We start from the raw sequence: 18,963 nt of genomic DNA on the forward strand, positions 1-18,963 counted from the left end.
TGAGTTGCAAGAACTCTTTCTGCTGGTCACCCTGTTTGCATTGCAGCGCTATAGGAAACACAGGCATAGCAAGTACTTCTGTTTTCCTTTTTTATAAAATCCACAGAAAAGTTGAGTAGATTTGCCTAGAAGTTGAAAACTGATCAAATTCTGAATATAGTATATATATTTTTACTCCTTCAGCTCTACTACATGTGTTATCTTCCAAAGCTTTTTCATGCCTCTGAATTTGTTCTCTAAAATGTATTCCTAAGAACATTTTTAAAAATGTATAAGTAGAAATATGAGTAATGGGTTTAATACAAATAATCCAATCTTTTAAAGTATAATTGTTATAACTTTTCAACATTCAAGTCCATAAAGTGTTGAGTATTCATCAGCAGTTAATAAATCAATGTATTATTTCTGGTGTTCCATTACTATCACATAAGAGCTTATTACATCTAAGCAGATTTTCTGGTTAGGAGTTCTAGGATATCATTGGTTCTATTTGAATAATTAGAGACCCACAGTTGAGTTGTCTAGCTGAAATAAGCACCATTTTTATTGTTTCTCCTGAAGACAGAGCCACCAGTGAAATACACCACTGATATTGTGAACACAAGATTGCTGGGTCAAATGCTAAGGAAAAGGCAGATTTGATCCTATGAATTGTAAGCAAGCACCTAAGGCCCAGAGTGATCGACTTCTGGTCCTGGTAAAGGGGCTGAAATTAGACTTGATATTTTCAATAAGATTCCATTAGAGGGGGTTCTGTTTTTTCTTTTTCTTTTTCTTTTTTTTTTTTTTTAAGATTGATTTTATTTGAAAGGCAGAGTTAGAGAGGTCTTTCATCAGCTGGTTCACTCCCCAGATGGCTGCAACAGCCATCAGAGCTGAGCTGATTTGAAGCCAGGAGCCAGGAGTTTCTCCTGGGTGCAGAGGCCCACGGACTTGAGCCATCGTCTACTGCTTTCCCAGGCCACAGCAGAGAGCTGGATCTGAAGTGGAGCCCGCGTGGGATGCTGGCACTGCAGGTGGCGGCTTTACCGTTATGCCATGGCGCCAGCTGTCTGTCTTTGACTCTTTGACCATATGTACCCCCACCCATTCCACAATTAGGGCTGAGGAAGAGGAGGAAGAAAAGGTAATTCTTCACGTTTCTGTGCGATCAGACCTTAGCTGATTGAGGTCTGGAAGATTTGGGCAAAGTTGCTAACTCTAGCTCTTCACCTTTGTTTCAAGGAAAGGTTATCTTTGGCTTGTGAAGCACAGCTTCATCCTTAATTGCTACCTATAAGGTTGATGTGTTGGCTGCTGCTAGCAGACATACAATTGGGAAATGCAGTCACCTCTACTTTTATACTATAGCTTTTTAATATCCATGGTGCTAATATTTAAGTAAAAACAATCACACAAATCTTTCTGCGTGTAATCTGTTTTGTTTACCAAACACTTGTGTTTATAGCTCTGCCCTTTGTGCTTTGGAAAATATTTAGGATAATGATTCAGAAAAGGGAAATAGGGAAGGGGAGGGGAAGACAGAGCCCAGTCGGGTGACTGACAGGTACCACACACAGGTACATAGGAGGAATCCGTTTGCTGCTTGGCAGCCCAGCAAGATGTTGATAGTTCACGATAATTTAGGACTTACTTTGTAAAGATCTAGAGGAGAGGAGTTTGAAAGTTCCCAACACAAAGGAATAATAAATGTTTAAGAAGATGGAAACTAATTACACCCTGATTTGATCATTACACATTGAACATGAATTAAATTCCACTGTATCCGCGGCTCAATAGGCTAATCCTCCGCCTTGCGGCGCCGGCACACCAGGTTCTAGTCCCGGTCGGGGCACCGATCCTGTCCCCGGTTGCCCCTCTTCCAGGCCAGCTCTCTGCTGTGGCCAGGGAAGGCAGTGGAGGATGGCCCAAGTGCTTGGGCCCTGCACCCCATGGGAGACCAGGAGAAGCACCTGGCTCCTGGCTTTGGATCAGCGCGGTGCGCTGGCCGCAGCGCGCCTACCGCGGGGGCCGTTGGAGGGTGAACCAATGGCAAAAAGGAAGACCTTTCTCTCTGTCCCTCTACTGTCCACTCTGCCTGTCCAAAAAAAAAAAAAAAAATTCCACTGTGTCTCCTCAATAGATACAATTATGTCACAAAAGAGGGCTACAGTACCTTCTGATTTCATTCACCTATACTCAAGACCACCATGAGAAGAAAATAGAATCTGCAAAGAAACTTGCTTTTTAGGCCTTGGCTTTCTGATAACATCCTGTGTTCTATCCGAGTTGTCGTGCCCTTGAGTAGGGAAAGCTGTGATTTGTTAAAAGGAACATAGGGAGTGTAGACGCAGAGCTCACTCCCACATCACATTTTTTTTAAGATTTATTAGTTTATGTAAAAGGCAGAGTTAGATCTTCCATCCACTGGTTCACTCCCCAGATGCCCCCAACACCCGGGGCTGGGCCAGGGGGCAGCCAAGAGCCTCTTCCAGGTCTCCCACATGGGTGCAGGGGCCCAAGCACTTGGGCCATCTTTCTCCTGCTTTCCCAGGCACATTAGCAGGGAGCTGGATCAGAAGTGAGACAGCCAGGACTCAAACCACCACCCATATGGGATGCCAGCGCCACAGATGGCAGCTTAGCCAGTTATGCCACAGTGCCAGCCCCCATGGAGCATCTTGTTTGCGTGTCCACATGTGGGCTACTACAGATGGAGCAGTGAACAAGACAACTTCCATCCTAGAGCAGGAAATGCCTGAACAGATGGCAAGTACCTAACGCAGGGAAGGAGCCGAGCAAGAGGGTGTTGAAGCTTTAGGTGCCATGGAGGAATCAAGCCCGGTAGAAGAAAGGGCAGTGGGCAGGCCCTGGGGCACACAGGAGGAGAGGGAGCAGGACAGTGGATCTGGGCTGTGTTAAGAACGAGGCGGTAGGGATAGCAGAAGAGACCAGAAATAGAACCTCATAGGAACACTCAGCCAGTGCAGTATCCTTAGCGTCTGCCCAGGCACTCCACCAAGTGCTTCCACATGTATTAAACTTCCCCACAACCTAGAGGGCGACTTATCTATTGTGAACAGAAGGAAACTATAGAGCAAAGGTAACTGCAGACCCAAGGCATCTCCTACCTCCCCAGAGCCTTTTCTCCTTTCTCGGGGCCGCCCTGCTCATGCCGCAGTTGGTGGGTCATCTCCTAGCCGGGGTGCAACTGCTGCTCCGGAAGACGAGATAGTCCAGGGCGTCAACAAGATGCTCTCTCCCTTCTACCATCCTTGCTGCATCACCCCACGCCGGAGGCATGAGAGGTGGTCCATGGAGGGAGGAAGTTCCCGGGGGCAGGGAAGCCTCACCCGCCTGGAGAGGACGCTCCCTGGCAAGCCCCAGGCCGACGGCAGCTACGTGTAGCCACACGTCCAGGCTCTGCCAGCCGGTCAGCAGCCCTCCCATCCTGGCCTGCCCAGAGCCTGAGAGCCTTTCTCAGGATGTCATCATTTTCCACCCTCCTCCCCTCCCCTAAGACCTCAGCATGACTGTTTGTTCTTGGAGGGGAGGGACAGGTCGGTGAGGCCCCTGAATACCTCCCCCCAGCAACCAGCTTCCCAGGCCGGATGTGTTTGCTGGCAAACTGCCGTGGTCTGCGGTGGCCCTCGCTTCGAGAGATTCTCAACCCAGAAGAGCCATCCTTTGTTTACAGAGCGATGCTCAGTTCTCTGATGTCCTCAGTGTCCCCTCGGCCTCCCACCCAGAGAGTAGCATATAGGTCTTGGCTCAGATTGGAACAGTCGCTCATGCCGACAGGCAAGACTTGTCTGTCGGGAGCTGACGGACTTGGGCTGCTGTTGCAGGTGGAACCATTCACACGTCAACACCACTTATTCCCTAACGGCCGAAGCTCCCTATCTGGATGTTATTCTTTGATCATCTCCAAGAAATTTGAGGCCTTTAATCCTTAAAGTAGTTAAAAGATGGTGAGTGGCTATCAAAGAAATAGGATAATGTTGTTCATCTTTTCCAAAAAAAACCCAGAATTTTACTTTACTTATTTCTTGGAAATAGATCATTTTCGGCCATTCCTATATCCCTGCAATGCAGAACTTATGTTATCCTCTTATAATTGATGGCTACACGTTAAGCTTAAAGGTTCACTATGATTTATATTTTCATCGAACAAAACAATGTATTCCTGCGTCAAGCTGCTTAGTGTTAAAAACTAACTTTGAGAAGGAAAGAATGCACACACAAGTTTTGAACATTGATCAAGAAGATCTAAATATTGTTGGAAAGTGAAAAATAGGAGCTTTTCCAAAAGTAATATAACTAGCAAAAAATTGTACCTCTGTCATTAGACACTGTATGCATGCATTGAAATGTCATATTCTCTTCATAAATTGTACAATTATGTGTCAACTCATAAAGGTTTAGAGGGAAAAAATTCTCTTTGACCGGATGTCATAAATCCAACTTCAGTTAGTCCTACTACGAATATGCTGCTTACTAAGATAGTGAAGATCTTGGCGTGGGGTTCTTAATCCAGGTAATAGTTGATGGAAAGTGCTCTCAGGCCAGTGTGCAGGAGGCGCTAAGGACCACAGGTGTTTTGAATTTGAGCAGCGTTCCCTTCATCAGAGAGGGTTCATTTGTAAAATTCTAAGCGAAGAACAAAATATCACCTCGATGTGCCCTGCCTGTTCCTAAAAGCAAGGCCTCATCTTTTGATCTTTTAGCAAATTAGTACCTAGTGGGGAAACTGACATTTCATAGAATTTGACATCCACTAGGCACCTATTAAATGTAGGATTCTTTTAAAATGGGGTTCCCCATCCTGGCCCGACTGACGTGTGAGGGCCAATGATTCTTAGCTGGGGGAAGCTCTGGTAGCATCTCTGGGCCCTACCCACTAGATCCTAACCACAGGTGTACCAATCATAAATCCTAAGCACAGACATCTGCAGGCATTGTCAGAAGTCCCTGGGGGACGCGGCTGTCCTGTGGAAAAGCATCGAGTAAAGGGTGGGAGGTGGAGAGTTGGCGTACCTTTCAAATTGGGGGTAAAACATCTACTTTTTAAATCCCCTCGCCTGTCCTTCCGTATATGTAATGCAGATATAACATGCATGCAAGCATACACACACACGTTCTTCCCAAGGAGACATTTGGTAGGGAGCGCTGGCTGTTGTCTTTTTTTTCTAACGTGGGAATCATTTTGACTGGAGTAAATTGCTCACTAAATCTCGTCTGTCGCCCGCGTTCCTGCTCAGATACAACTAAAGCCTATTGAAATTGATTTTTGTGTCAGCAACAGAGCAGAGATTCAGTAAGAACATGAAAGCTTCCCTTTCATGACTGTCTCTCTCTCCCCCTTGTACCTTGAGCTTTGGTGGGCCCTAATTATATTGCAGTGCGCTCTCCACCGACGACGGTCCTTTTGTTTTAATGAACACTGTGGGGGAGGGTTATTCATCCACAGCCCCAGGAAGGAGGCAAGTGGGTCCGCATGGCTGTTCTCGGCCCAGGAACCTGAGCCAGGAGCGCTGGGGGCCTGGCTCGTTCTGAACAGCACTCAGGCGCGGGTGTTGCTCGTGCTGCTACCGCGCAGTGCCGTGCTGCAGCTCAGGCGGCCCCGGGGGCGGCCCGGCTTCCTCTAAAGCCACATATCTGGGGAAAGGCAGCCTCTTCTTTTATTATTCCTACCTGTGCCTGTGATACTTTGTGGTACAGAGCCAGCCCGAGGTCAGCCAGACATTGTGTGGGCAAGGCAGAGGTGCCCGCTAAACTAGCCCGTCCCGACAGGGAGCGTGGATGGGAAATCTTTGAAAATGAGTGCTGTTCTCCCAAGAACCCAGGGGTCCTGCTCCTCCAGTTAGTTCCCTGTCTTGGGGCAAGAGGAGGCCGGAGAGGGGGCTGCGACAGGCGGCCTCCGAGGCCTTGGTGTTCACTTGGGGCTCTCTTCCCTGACCCCTTTCCCCCGGGGAATTCAGGGAGGCTAGGCAGTGTGGAATGCCAATTCCCGCTCCAGCCTCCAGGGTCCCTGTCGGGTGACCTGCTCCTACTCGTTGGGTTAACACTAGGGAAAGGAAAGAGAACGGAGCCTGATGGAGACGGACGCGCCTGGGCTCCTGTGGCTTTTGCCTCCAGCAGCAGTGGTACGCATGGGCGGTTCAGCGGCCCCTTAGCCTTAGGAGAAAAGCTTTGCGGCCCCCCCTCGGGGTTTCTCCCATATCAAGCCCCTGCTGGATGACTGTAGACCCTGTTCCTTGGGATCTGGGGCAGTTTAGAAGCTTCAGGAGGCCCCGCCCAAGCAGCTGTCTGAGCAAGGTCAGAGGGCTGAGCAGCCATTGGGCAGTTTCTGCTGTTCAGGAACTTTCTATGGCCCTGGGGCAGTGCACCTCTGGGCCCAAAGGCATCGGGGCCTCAAGGAACTTGGGAGAGAGCCCTTGGCTCCCAGGGGGTCTCCCAGGCCATTGTGGCTGTTACAGGCTGTGTCACACTGTCGTTTATAGCAACAGGGAAGAGAACAGTGGATGTTTGTGTCTTAGTGTTGGCTCTACATCTGGGTTTTGGAACCTGCTCCTTGGACTCTTAGATTTCATGCAGTATTAAAATTCACCCAGTCACCTGTTGCAAAAACAAAACAAACAAAACACAGGCCAGCAGGAGTGTTCCTGAAGCCTCCAGAGGCCGGCCTCAGCCTCTGGGTGGGACTTGGGCCCGTTTGGCCCTGGGGCAGGCGGGAGGCGGACCAGGCCCAGCGCAGCCAGGCCTGCTGTCCTGACCGTGGGCCTCTCTGAGGCCGCGGCCTGCATTCTGCCCTGCGTTTGGCCGGGCACCTGAGCTCAGCCCTGTCCCCGACTCGCCCTCTTGGGCTGTGCAGCGCTGTGCGTGTGTACCTCCCACCCCAACACCTAACTCACTCCCCTGGGCCCTGCTCTGGAGCTTGCGGGCCTCCCAGGCTTAAAGAAAAAATAAAATATAAAAATAAAAAACAAAACACATCAGCCACTGGGAACCAATCTAATGTTAACTTTTAAGTTTGTAAAAATTAAGGACATTTTGTTAAGGATGTATTAGTACCCAAAAATTCTTACAAATGAAGAATCCTTAAGCTGAATACCTCATTTCCAAAAGAAATAATTCACTGCAGAGTCCATATGTTTCTCGTGTTACCACAGCGGGGTGCAGGTTGCAGGGCTCCTAAAGGCTGTGTATATGCCCGTGTCCCACCCTGCCTCAGCAGGTGGGGACGGCTCTTGTGCAGGAGGGGATGGGGGACACCTGGGGAGGTGACAGGTTTGGCTACAGGCACGTGTTCCCTCTCTGACCTCTGAACCCCATGTCCGGGCTGGGGGCTCCAGTCTCCCCAGAAATGAATGTCCAAGAGCCACGGGTGCTGTTAGCAGCGCCCGTGCTGTACATTAGAGGAGAGCTACTTGCTTTTGTGCTGGTTTTCTGGGTCGAGAGGTTACCGGGAAATGGGTTCCTGGCTTGAGGCCATGGCCCAGTGACTGGCTCTGCTGCCTACTGAGCTCTCGCCACCCCTCAGCCTGGCTGCCCTATCACTGCTTGTCGCTTCAGCTGTGCTGCCTCCCCGGGTACTGGCTTTAGGCTCACTGCCACAGAATCTGCATACATTAACTATTGTCTGCTAAAAACTGTGACTATTGGATTTTTTTCCCCCCTGTAAGCATTTATTTTGATTTATCAACTGAGCTAAGCTGGCAACCATGAAGACTGAGACATCGTCGTTTCTAACAAAGAAAAATGCAACCTGGTCTCCTTCTCCTCCTCCCCCCTCTGCTCTCTCAGCAAGCCTCTGCTCTCAGTCGGCCCCTCCCTGACTGGTCTAGAAAATGCTGTTGTGTGCGATGCAGAGCAATTCGTAGTGGGTGAGGCCGAGATGGAGCGCAGATGCAGGGGAACCGTGGATAGCACCGGCTGATCCCTTGCTTCACCCTGGCCCTGTGTCTGAGTAGCCGGCTCAGTGAATGGCGGCACAGAGTCTTGCAGGTGTGCTGAGTAGGGCTTTTCAGCTGCTAATGAAAACCACAGGCAGGCCCAGGAGACAGAGAGGCTTGCTCTACCTAACCTGGGGAAACCTTGGTGTGACACCAAGCCAAGGACCTGCCCTGAATGTTCCTTGATCCTAAGGGTCTTTGGAGTCTGTGCCCGCCTCCCTGCCGTATCCGAAGCATAGTGTTCCCGAGGCCAGCACCGAGGCCTCTTCGTGAGGCCTTCCTCTTGTCCCATGGTGGAAACCAGAGCTCACCTTTGCCCTCAAGACTGCAGCTTCGAGGCAAGGCTACAACCAATTTCTAGTTTCTCTGTGATCCGTGCAAAAGGGAAATAAACTGACTTCTCTGTAGAATTTAAGAGACTCATCTGCTAAATTCACCTTCCAGCTTCTCGTTGATGAGCAAGGTGACTGTAACTCCTGCTCGCAGCCCACCCTATCTGGTCTCCTGCCCTGTGGGGCTGGGTAGGAACGTGGAGGGGGAGGGAAACTGATGCGGATGTGTGGGTGGTACCAAGACCCTGAATTCAAGTCTCCCTCCCCTTGGTCCACTGCTTAGCCAGTATTTACTGAGTCCCTGCTACGCCAAGTGCCAGGGGCGGTGTAGGGGGCAGATGTACCCAGTCTGGTCTCAAGTCCTGCTGACTTGGCCTCCTGAATGTCCCTTGACGCTGGCCACCTCTCACGTCCTCTACCACTTCCATCCTCATCTGAGTAGCCGGCGTGTCTGAGGGTGCCCGGCCCCAGGTGATGTGGACCTTTGGGGAAAGTTCCCAGATAGGGGGCTGGGTGAGAGATGTTAGGCTTCAGCCTATAAGAGATCATCTAGGAAGTGTTCCGCTGTACTGTGGCATCAGGGACAGATGGGGGGATGAGTGGGCTGGTGGTTGCCCGGATGGATGGACAGGTAGATGGTACTAAAATAGTTGATTCACGAAACAGCAGCTGTACTTACTACATGTTCTATACGCTGACATTATTTCTGCTTGCTATATTTCCATAGTTGTCTTACAGTACATTTTGAAAAAAATTCAGGGTTGGATGTGGTCACTGGGGTTAGCATAGGATGCTTTGGAAACACAGAGGTAGGACACTCCTTTGCAACTAGAAAATTGAGTAAGCCTTTTTCCACAAATGCAAGATTGATTGTAAGCTACGGATGAAGGAGAATAAGCCAGTCTGCTCACGTATGAGGGTGTGTGTGTGGGAGGATGGAAGGGAAGAAGGGGTGTATCTGGGTTTTCAACAATCCTGGTTTGCTTGCTGGAAACAAACGTATTTCCATGACCCAGAAATGAAAGTCCTGTCTCTTCCAGGCTAGCCTCGGGCTGGCAGCTCCAAAGCTGCCCGGCTCTTCCTTAGAAGATGCCAGTGAGAACAGGGCAGGAGTAGGAGGCTATTTTACACAAAACCGTGTTTCCTCTTGTATGCGTTTTAGGAAGGCGGTGAAGAGGGGGATAAAGTACAGTAGTCACTGAGTGATTTGGATGTCACCTTGATGTTGAGTGATTTCACGGGGAACAGAGTCAGCATCATTATTTATCTCGGAGTGAAGTGGCAGGAAGGACTGTCCCTGGAGCAGAAAGGGGTATGTAGCGTGAGGACCAGGTGACCCCTCGCCCTCTGCCCCAAGTGACGCCATACTCTTTGCCCTCCCCACTGTGATTCGTTGCTTCCTCCTCTCCGTGGACAGCCTGTCATGATTTAAGGATATCCTGTAGCTTCAGGCTTTGGGCTCTACCAGGATATCAATTTTATTTCTCTAGATTTAGCCTGCTCACTAGCTTTTGTGACTGTTGGTTGTTTCAGTGAAAAAAAGAACTTCTGGTTCATTCTTTTATGAAGAAATGACTCAGCAACTACAACCTCACAGCGCATTGTCTCTCATTTTTGTAGAGCATTTTCTAAAACTCTTTTGTCTCCTTTTAGAAGATTTTTCTCTTCAGAATTTGATTTTTAGTCCTTGGCTGAACATGCATTTTTAGATCCAAAATTAGATGGCATCTATATTTATATTTTTACTTTCTCTTATAAGTGGAAATAAATTAAAACTGGAAGGAATATTAAATTTTTACTTTTGAATTCTCTTGTGATAATAACATTCTCCCTCATTGCTCTGCCCAGAAATGAAGAAAGATAAATTAAAAAAAAAATGGAAAAAAGTTTCTAAGAATCTATTTTGCTTTTTTTTTTTTTTTTTTTTTTGAACAGGCAGAGTGGACAGTGAGAGAGAGACAGAGAGAAAGGCCTTCCTTTGCCGTTGGTTCACCCTCCAATGGCCGCCGCGGCTGGTACACTGCGCTGATCCGAAGGCAGGAGCTAGGTGCTTCTCCTGGTCTCCCATGAGGGTGCAGGGCCCAACCACTTGGGCCATCCTCCACTGCCCTCCCGGGCCACAGCAGAGAGCTGGCCTGGAAGAGGGGCAACCAGGACAGAATCCGGCGCCCTAACCGGGACTAGAACCCAGTGTGCCGGCGTCGCAGGCGGAGGATTAGCCTATTGAGCTGCGGCACCAGCCTGCTTCATTTTTTGAAGTCTTCTCATGTGAAGCAGTGACAAATAGTTCCAAGTTTAACTAGAAGCAAAATATCAAAGGGTTTGTTTAAAAAGTGACTATCAGGGTGGACATGTGGCCCAGGGGTGAGGATACTGGTGAGGATGGGTTACATCCCATGAGAGAGTACCTGGGTTCAATTCCAGACATGAACTCCTGGCTCAGCTTCGTGCTAACATAGACCCTGGGAGGCTACAGCTGGTGACTCGGATAACTGGGTCCCTGCCATCCATGTGGGAGACTTGGATGGAGTTCTTGGCCCTTGGCTTTGGCTGGTCCCAGCCCCAGTGTCACAGACATTTGGCAAATAAACCAGCATGTTGGGAGCTCTGTCTTTTTCTCTCTGCCTCTCAAATAAATAATAAATACATTTAAAAAAAATTAAAAAGCATTTGTTATGGTTTAGTGACAGGAACGTACGGCCGAGGGGCTGAAGTGAGATGGAAGAGAATGCATCCTAGGCTAAGGCTGTCTTCAGCTGTGAGATTCCGGCCTTCTCACTAAAGCGGATTGGCTTCTGCACCTCACAGCCTCTTCTAACTCCGTTTGTGTGCCATTGTGCGAAGTTGCCTCTGTAAAAGCTGCCTTCAGCACGGCTGTGCTCCTGTGTGCAGTGATCTTGAGGTCAGCTGACTCCTCGCCATTCCCGGAAGGTCGGCTTAATCTGGATGCTGATTGGGTTTGACATCCTCTGGTGATGTAAAAGGCAACTCCTGCTGGGCAGGTGCCTCTGTGGCCTCCCCTGCTCCGCCGTGTTTGACAGCTCAGCAGCCTTCCTGGTGCAAAGTGCGGAGAAACCTCTGGGGCTGGGCTGAGGCTGCTAATTGTTCTGCAGCCAGAATCTCAAACTGCCATCCGGAGGTGTATTATTCAGTCATCTGTCAAGCCCTTCGAGAACTGTTATGTCAGCTTGCAAGTGAAATTTAAGAGGAAAAATAGGTTATTTTTCTTTTCCAATGTTACCTTCAGGGACAGTTATAGCATTATTTCAAAAAAACAAAATATATATCCTGAGTCCAAAAAAAATGTGGCAGACATTTTATTTCAGACCAGTAACTGCCCAGCGCCCTGTGCTCTCAGAATGTAACATGTCCTGTCTCCTGTCTGGCCTTGGCTCAGCACCATGGGATTGATCTGCTCAGCCCTAGGCTGCTGATGAAAAGAATTAGGTGTTGCGATGTCTTTGGGATAAGTTACTCACTTAACAAAAGCTCCTTGCTTTCTTAGGAGCTAAAGATCTAGTGCAAAATTCCCTAAATGCTCTGGCGGCAGAGGTGCCTTGGGGAGGGGAGCAGACTAGACTTGGATAGCTGAGCCCCTGCCTGGACTAGGGGTGGGGGATGGGGTGGGGGGAGGCGTGGGAGAGGGAAAGTTCCAAGTAAAGTTTTATTCGAGGAAAAGTTGTGCTGCAAATGAAATCAGCAAGGAAGAAAAGAGAGTTGGAAATCACTGATCCATTGAGCTCAATGAAATAATAGAAACATTTGTCATGTTCCTTGGTAGGATAGAGGTGACTGACAGTGAGGTATCAGAAGAGGTGATACTTGGGTTGAATCTAGAGTTTACTGGGGAGTCAGGAAGGCAGGGGGACAGCCCAGACCAAGAAAACACCTCCATAAAGGCAGAAACAACACAGTACGTTAGAGACCTGCAAACAGTTTTGTCTACAGAGGAAGAACAGGTGGGAGCCTAGGTAATGTGGAAGGAGAATCAGCTCGTAGGGGATCCTATAAGCGCTATACCAGAGTTAACTTTTATGATCTCACTAAAAGAATTTCAAAGTAAGTCAGATATGGAAGACTCAGCATTAGGTCTCCTGTGTTTGTCAACAGTTCCCCTGCTCTCTTATTGCTTTAGTAGAGGAGCAGATATTGTTTAAGGTATGATTTATGTTCTTTAAGCTGTTGATTGCAAAGCTATCGATTGCTTTGCAGAGCTCATCGTGATAGCACCACAGACTCTGCCAGGTCCCACACGACTCTGGAGGTCATTCAGTGTTGATCAACAAGGCAACTTAGCTCAGATGGGCCCCTGCGGACTCTCATTGGCTTTACAGGGCTGTAGAGCTATGTACTGTCAGTGGAGACCCAGTGCCTTCAGTTTTGATCTTTCCCAGCCTGGCAATATGTGGTGTGATGGTATCTCATGCTGGGCAGTGCCCAGCTAGCCACTTTTTCACATCAGGGAGCGACCCTAGTCTACAGTGTGCTGTGTTCCTAAGCTCGGATGTTCAGCAGGTTAGGTGGATTTCATGCATCTTTATTCACTACTTGGCCTTTTGGCTAAGATCAAGCATAAAAGTATTTTTGATTTACCATGTTTTTAACTTATGTTGGGTTTATTGGGAGGTAACCCCATTATAAGTCAAATGAACATCTGTGTTTTTGGTCCTGGGTGCTACCAAGCAGTAACACCGTTCTCCTCAGTCATTGTGAAAACAGTTTCCAAGTGTTCCTTGGGATGGAAAGAGTTGATGATGATGCATGCTCCTCTCTCACCTCCCAATCATTGGCCCTGGCTCTCCCCAATTTTGTGGACAGGGAAGCTGGTGCTTCCTGTGCCCAGATAGATGTAGGGGATAGAGTCGAAGACTGGACAAGAATCGGGCGTCTGGTCTTCTACCCCAGGGCTCTTTTTTCACTAATGCATCCAACCCCTTCCCTCAATTTTATGAAAGTTGAGGTGAGTATAAGGGGCTGAGTCTGTGATGTGTTTGATCAGTGATTTAATGCCTCATTCCTTGTGCTCTTTCCTGAGGGAGGAGGAAGGAAGGAGAGCAGGATAGGGGCTGAAGGTGAGGGGAACGCTCCCAGAATCAGACCAGATCGGTGTTGAAAGCTGAGGGTATGAGAAGGGAAGGGGCAAGCGCTGGGCAAAAGTTAAGGGGTCAGTAAGAAGAGAGAATTAAAGGAGGAAGGGGAGAGAAGTAGCAGAAAAAAGGAAAGGATTCAGGAGCTTGAAGATTACAAAATCAGCCCAATGCTGCTTTTTTTTTTATTAACCCCAATTTAAAAAATTAAAAAAAAATTGGGCCCAACCAAGCTACCATGTCTTCCCCCAATTCAACTATTGAATCTAAATTGCAGCAAACCAATCCCCTCTTCTTAACTTCAGTACTAAACTGATTGAGAAACTTACCACAGCTCCTATTCTGGGCCCTAGAAATACAACAGTGAGAGATGGATCTTGTCTTCAAGAAACAGAGCCTAGTAGGGAAGACAATATTGAATCATAAGGCAGGGCCATAAATAATTATGGTCAGTATCAGCTGACAGCACATCAGTGCCAGGCACATTGGTGGAGCATCTCTCATTTCAGCCTCATGTCATTCTCACTGCTATCCTGAGAGCTGGGTATTCTTGCTATTTTCAGATGAGGAAACTGAAGCTTAAAAGGTTAAGAGAGTTGCCTGAGGTCATGCGGGTATGTTATACTGCCCGTAGCAGCAGCAGAAGTGGTAGATCAGATGTTTTTTTTTTTGTTTTGTTTTGTTTTGTTTTGTTTTTTTACAGGCAGAGTGGACAGTGAGAGAGAGAAAGAGAGAAAGGTCTTCCTTTTTCTGTTGGTTCATCCCCCAAATGGCTGCCACGGCCAGCGCTGCCCCCATCCAAAGCCAGGAGCCAGGTGCTTCCTCCTGGTCTCCCATGGGGTGCAGGGCCCAAGCACTTGGGCCATCTTCCACTGCCTTCCCAGGCCACAGCAGAGAGCTGGACTGGAAGAGGAGCAACTGGGACAGAATCCGGCGCCCCAACCGGGACTAGAACCCTGGGGTGCCAGCACCGCAGGCAGAGGATTAGCCTAGTAGCCACGCGCCGGCCTAGATGTATTTGAAAGCCACATATAAAATGCACTTGGAAGTCCTTGGTATGTCCGTCTTCGCTGCTCAGAGTCAGATGCAGACACGAAGTTTTCTCAAGGAGCAGGCAGAGGATCAAGGACATTAAGGTGCCTTCACCTACCCAGTGTTTTCTGCAGAGAGATGTCTGTGTCTCTTCCTTCCTGGCCTAGATCCCCTTCCACATAAATCCACCTCTCACACAAGCTGTCCCTAACGCCTTGGAGACACAGTAGGACCACACTGTTCAACCTGCTGCTTTTTATTTTTATTTTTAAACATGACACCCAATGGAAAATAAATCAGAAAAATAAAGTGGTGGGAATTCTCTTACCAAACCAGCCATCATTAGAAAGGAATGTTCGGGAATGGGTTTTTGGTACAGTGGTTAAGACACCTATTAGGTCAGATCCTAGATCTGAGTGTCTGGGTTTGAGCTTGACTCCACTCCTGATTCCAGCGTCTAGGGCCTGTGCACCCTGGGAGTCAGCAGTTGATGGCTGCACGTGAGAAACCTGCATTGATTTCTAGCCTCCTGGCTTTAGCCTGGCCCAGTCCTGCTGTTGTGGATGTTTGGGGAGTGAACCAGAAGATGAGATCTCAATCTCGCTTGCCCTCTGCCTTTCAAATAGATAAACAAAAAATTGTACAAAGATTTTCAAAACATTTAAGGTTTCTCTGGCGTGTCTGTCTTCCCCATTGACATACTCTAACTTTGATCTGTCTAGGCATGTATTATGTACAGTGGGAACTGAATGCTAATATTGCTCATCAGAAATAAATCCCTTTTTATTATATTTTCTTTATAGGGTCGTCATGTCAAAACCGGCCAGCTTGCAGCCATTAAGGTTATGGACGTCACAGGGGTAACGTATCTTTTTCTTAGCATCTTGAAAGCTATGTATTTGTAATAGGGAAGTTAGTGCTAGAAAAAATGTCTTCTTCCATAAAAAATAATCTTGCTAAATGTCTAAGCCTTTTTCTCCACTTGTGCATAACATAAAGAAGCAAGAATATGCAACCGCTGAGAGGAGAATGGATAAATCATTCATTAAACTTGACACCTCTGTACTTCCTTATGTGGTTAGAGTGAATCATATGTGCCAATAATTTACATAAAACAAATATTTGCATATGAAGACAGAACAAGGATTTTAAGGTATTAGAAGAATAATACTGAGATTACATAGCAGAGAGAGGTCTTAACGGTTTCCCAGAGGTCTACCTAACACTGGAGCTGATAAGAGGATGGCAGCTCTAAAATTCCAGTAGGGTATTTAACATGAATATTTCCCCCAAACATTATGGACCAAATGATCACAATAACCACAGGTCCTTGTGATAGTAGAGCAACACTAAAACAAAATTTCTGCCTGGATGATCAAAAGCAATCTGGGGAGTAGACTTCATTTTGAATGCGAAAATCTAATGCTTTCAATCCTTCCCTGGGTCTCTTTAAAATATTTTAATGCCTTTGCAAGAGTACAGGGCAAAAATCAGACTTGAAAGGATTCACTGGACATCAAAAGCATGTTAATAATTTTCTGTTATCCAGGGGATTTTTCTAAGATGCCTGTCCTCTGTACATGAAAGCTAAAAGACCAAAGTCTTCCATTCGGCCCGGAAGTAGATTACTCAGTATAAATAGACATAGAATGAATGACTTACACAAAAAGATCAATAATGGGTACACAAATAAGAACGACACCCAGTAAATTTGTATGCCAAGCTTCACTTTATACTGTTTTGGATCCAGTTTGTTAGCTTTGATAAGCATATATTTCAATGTAATTGCCTACTATAATAGCAGTTTCACTAGTTTTCATTTGTACCACACTTTGTACTATCTTTCCTTATTAATTATTTATCTGAATTCCTCTTATATTTTTAAATACAATTAAAAATATAATTATAGTTTAAAAAGTGTTATGTTTATTACTGTGTGGATAAAGTACTATTTGTCTTAAATACATTATTGGAGTTTCAGAGGTTGCAAACCAGTTCAAATATGTAATCCCAATTAGCTTGTTAGTTTACTGACCTTTTCTTCATAAGAAATTGTGCATAGATTATCTTATAGTTTAGCTTTGCCATTTGAAAGAGAAAACTCAAAATAACACAGGAATGAGCATGATAAAACTATCTTATTCTCGTATTAAAGGGATCTAAGAGTCGGTAATACGGAGATTTGTGACAGTGATCTGGTAAAGGATATTTTTAGCTGTCTGCCCCACTATTCTAATACGCAGTTCAAGATGCGTGTTGGATTTTCACCCATCACACTCCAAGAAGGCAAAAAAGGAAGGATCTGAGCAAAAGTCGGGAGAAGGGTCTCTCACCGTGAAGCCTTCTGCTTTCATACAGGGTTTGTACTTGGGCTTTCATTGGCTAGCTCTAGGTGCAAGGGAAGCTGGGAAATAGCCTTTTATTCTTCCAGTGTGTCTGGTTAAGAATCTAGTTACTAATATTCAGAAATGGAGAGTGGGTATTGGCATGGGCACTTAGCAGGGACTTACACAAAACTCAAAACCAGATAATATCAATTTCTACATAGAAACCCACTATAAAGCTCCAACACTGGAACAAATCACAATTTGTTTGCAATTCTGCTGAACTCATACTACTTGTGTTTTCCTTGGAATGAATACAATCTCTGCATAATGGGATGCACTTAGCAATTTCACAATGAATGGTTGTGGCTGGAGTCCAGGACATTGGTACTGTAAGTTCAGTTCTGTTGTGTGGTTCCAGTTGAGTTCCACTGACATGACAAACATCAGTGCCTAAAGTTGTATGTCGTATGCATAGGCATGATGTGCAACATTGGTATTTTCTAGTTTCTGATTCTACTTGTGAGGCTTTACACTGTTTAGAGAACCATTCTTTCTAGACCACTTTTTTTGGAATCAGAAAGTTATTTATTGGAGAGTCTATGTTCAGTTTAAGGAATGCCATTTAATCTTTCTAAACTGGGTTTTATTAAGCAGCTAGGCCTTACGGAAACAATGACCTAAGAGACAATTTTCTCAATTCTTCCAAGGATAGCACAGAGTTAATGGCATCTGATATGCAGAGAAGAGTCAGTGCATTATGTACAATGGGTGCTTTGTAGTGTTCAGGCTTAATTCTTGTGGGGAACCCCTGTTGAGACGGGCTGGGTGGTTTTTGTGATTTAGTCCCATCATTTACTATTATTTAGCCACTGACTTTTTTTTTTAAGGTTTATTTTATTTTATTTGAAAGAGTTACAGAGAGAGGGAGGGAAAGAGAGACAGACAGACAGAGGTCTTCCACTCACTGGTTCACTCCCCAAATAGCTGCAATGGCTGTGATGTTGGAATTTGGCCCCCTAAAATATATACGAAATATGGGCTCTTAAAGTTCCCCAAAAGTCCCACCTGGGGTACCACATGATATCGGACTTTGGGGTGCCATAGGATATCATCGTATGCTTATTAATAAATCCGCAATATTAATAAGCACATGGGGGTTCTTGCCTAATATTCGGAGAAGAATTCTGAATACCGGCATAAATGAATGAGGCAGCATGGTACATTTTAAGCTTTTATTTAGTGCGAAAGATGCATAGGAGAGTGAGGGCTTTATCTAAGAGAGAAGGGTAGATCTGGGTTCATACCGAGTACCAGAAACCAGCCACATGGAAGAGCAACTAGGACAGGAAGCATAGAGTGGGTTGGCCCAAAGGCCACGGGCCCTGGAGGCTCAGGGCTGCAGCCAGCCCCCTCCTGGCAAGAGGCCAGAGAAAGAAGGGAGGGAAAAAAGGGCTGGACACACCTTGTCCCAGGCTTTGAATCCACTTCCAAAGGGGAGTGGTTAATTAGCCTGATTGGCCTGTGGGTACTCAGGTGTGACCAGGTAGGGGCATGAGGTCACATGGGGTGTGGCAAAGGCATGGTCTTCCAGCTCACAAATCTAATAAATTTTAACCTGATACCTGTCTACTTCAGCTGGAGCTAAGCCAATCCCAAGCCAGGAGCTTCTTCCTGATGTCTCACTTGGGTAAAGGGGCCCGAGGAATTGGGCCATCCTCTGCTGCTTTCCTGGGCACATTAGCAGGGAGCTGGATCAGAAGTGGAGCAGCCGGGACTTGAACCAGTACCCATATAGGATGCCGGCCATGCAGGCTGGGGCTTTAACCTGCTGTGCCACAGTGCTGGCCCGGTAACCACTGACTCCTAAAACAGGTAAAACATGGCTACCTGTATGAAATGGATTTCTCATTTCTATGGTTTGTATCATCCCCTCACACCACGGTCAGCATGAGGTTTCCTTTGTGACGCTCACGTGGCGCTTTTCGAAAAGAACCCGTTCCACTTTGCCATGTTGTCTTTTTGTGTATTTTGGAATGCCAAAATAGCTTCTTACCAATTATTATAATTGTGCTCATTATAGCTGCTCTGTGAAGAATTGCAATGAATTCTCAGAGGTCGTCTTTGTTAATTGTACGCTATGACCTACTGCAAAGTTACTGCAGTTTATTGTAATGAAATGGATGGAATCATAAGCTTGAAATCAATTTTTAATTATTGTTTTTATCCTAGACCACTTCCTTTTTACAGCAAA

The 18,963-nt window shown here is 46.7% G+C and overlaps 1 protein-coding gene across 4 annotated transcripts in view; it reads left to right on the plus strand.

Annotated features, from left to right (window-relative positions):
* The window catches only part of TNIK (TRAF2 and NCK interacting kinase), a 388,730-nt gene that overhangs the window by 216,430 nt on the left and 153,337 nt on the right, over window positions 1-18,963 (plus strand). For all 4 annotated transcript variants that reach the window (XM_062211872.1, XM_062211854.1, XM_062211863.1 and 1 more), the window contains one exon: window positions 15,189-15,245. In XM_062211872.1, coding sequence (XP_062067856.1) covers window positions 15,189-15,245 — 57 coding nt within the window. The remainder of the gene's footprint in view (window positions 1-15,188; window positions 15,246-18,963) is intronic.

This window comes from Lepus europaeus, chromosome 2 (genome assembly GCF_033115175.1).
Source record: "Lepus europaeus isolate LE1 chromosome 2, mLepTim1.pri, whole genome shotgun sequence".
NCBI classification, from domain to species: domain Eukaryota; kingdom Metazoa; phylum Chordata; class Mammalia; order Lagomorpha; family Leporidae; genus Lepus; species Lepus europaeus.